Raw genomic sequence first — 463 nt, 5'->3', positions numbered from 1 at the left:
CACACATTATGGTTATCCCCCTTTTTTTTTAATTTCTCGAAAAGTCATGTCTTTTAAATATGTTTCTATAATCGTTGTGGCTGAAATTCAGTAACTATAAACCTTACGATGTAGACGATTTTCGATTGAAAAGGAGTCTAGTCATGATGTGTAAGGTTTTCATGCTCTGTTTTATAACCACAAACCTGCTTACCTGAAATAGGCGATTCCATTTAAAGAGGCATATAAGTTCGACTCGAAACGTCATTGCTTTTTTTCATCTTTTTGTGTGTGTGTTTATTTTTTCTCATTTTTATTTGTGATTCTTGCTCGACTACTGAAGAGCTTGCTTACCTGAAGTAGAAAAATATGGCGAGGGAGATGCAGAGGGAAGTCAGGGAGAGGCTTAAGCCCACCATTTCCATGATGCGCGTGCCATGAGCGATGTCCAGCTTCGACTGTGAAAAAAAAGGTCATAGACATT

At 37.8% G+C, this 463-nt stretch overlaps 1 protein-coding gene across 1 annotated transcript in view; it reads right to left on the bottom strand.

The window, feature by feature from the left end:
• Positions 1 to 294: 294 nt before the first annotated feature.
• Positions 295 to 463, bottom strand: part of LOC119589140 (calcitonin receptor-like protein 1) — a 102,570-nt gene continuing 102,401 nt past the window's right edge. Inside the window, exon 5 of the mRNA XM_037937717.1 lies at positions 295 to 437. Coding sequence (XP_037793645.1) covers positions 330 to 437 — 108 coding nt within the window. The 3' untranslated portion in view covers positions 295 to 329. The remainder of the gene's footprint in view (positions 438 to 463) is intronic.

The sequence above is a fragment of the Penaeus monodon genome, chromosome 25 (genome assembly GCF_015228065.2).
Source record: "Penaeus monodon isolate SGIC_2016 chromosome 25, NSTDA_Pmon_1, whole genome shotgun sequence".
Classification (NCBI taxonomy): domain Eukaryota; kingdom Metazoa; phylum Arthropoda; class Malacostraca; order Decapoda; family Penaeidae; genus Penaeus; species Penaeus monodon.
The sequence above is the reverse complement of the archived record's forward strand: the minus strand, read 5'-3'. Positions and strand labels throughout refer to the sequence as shown.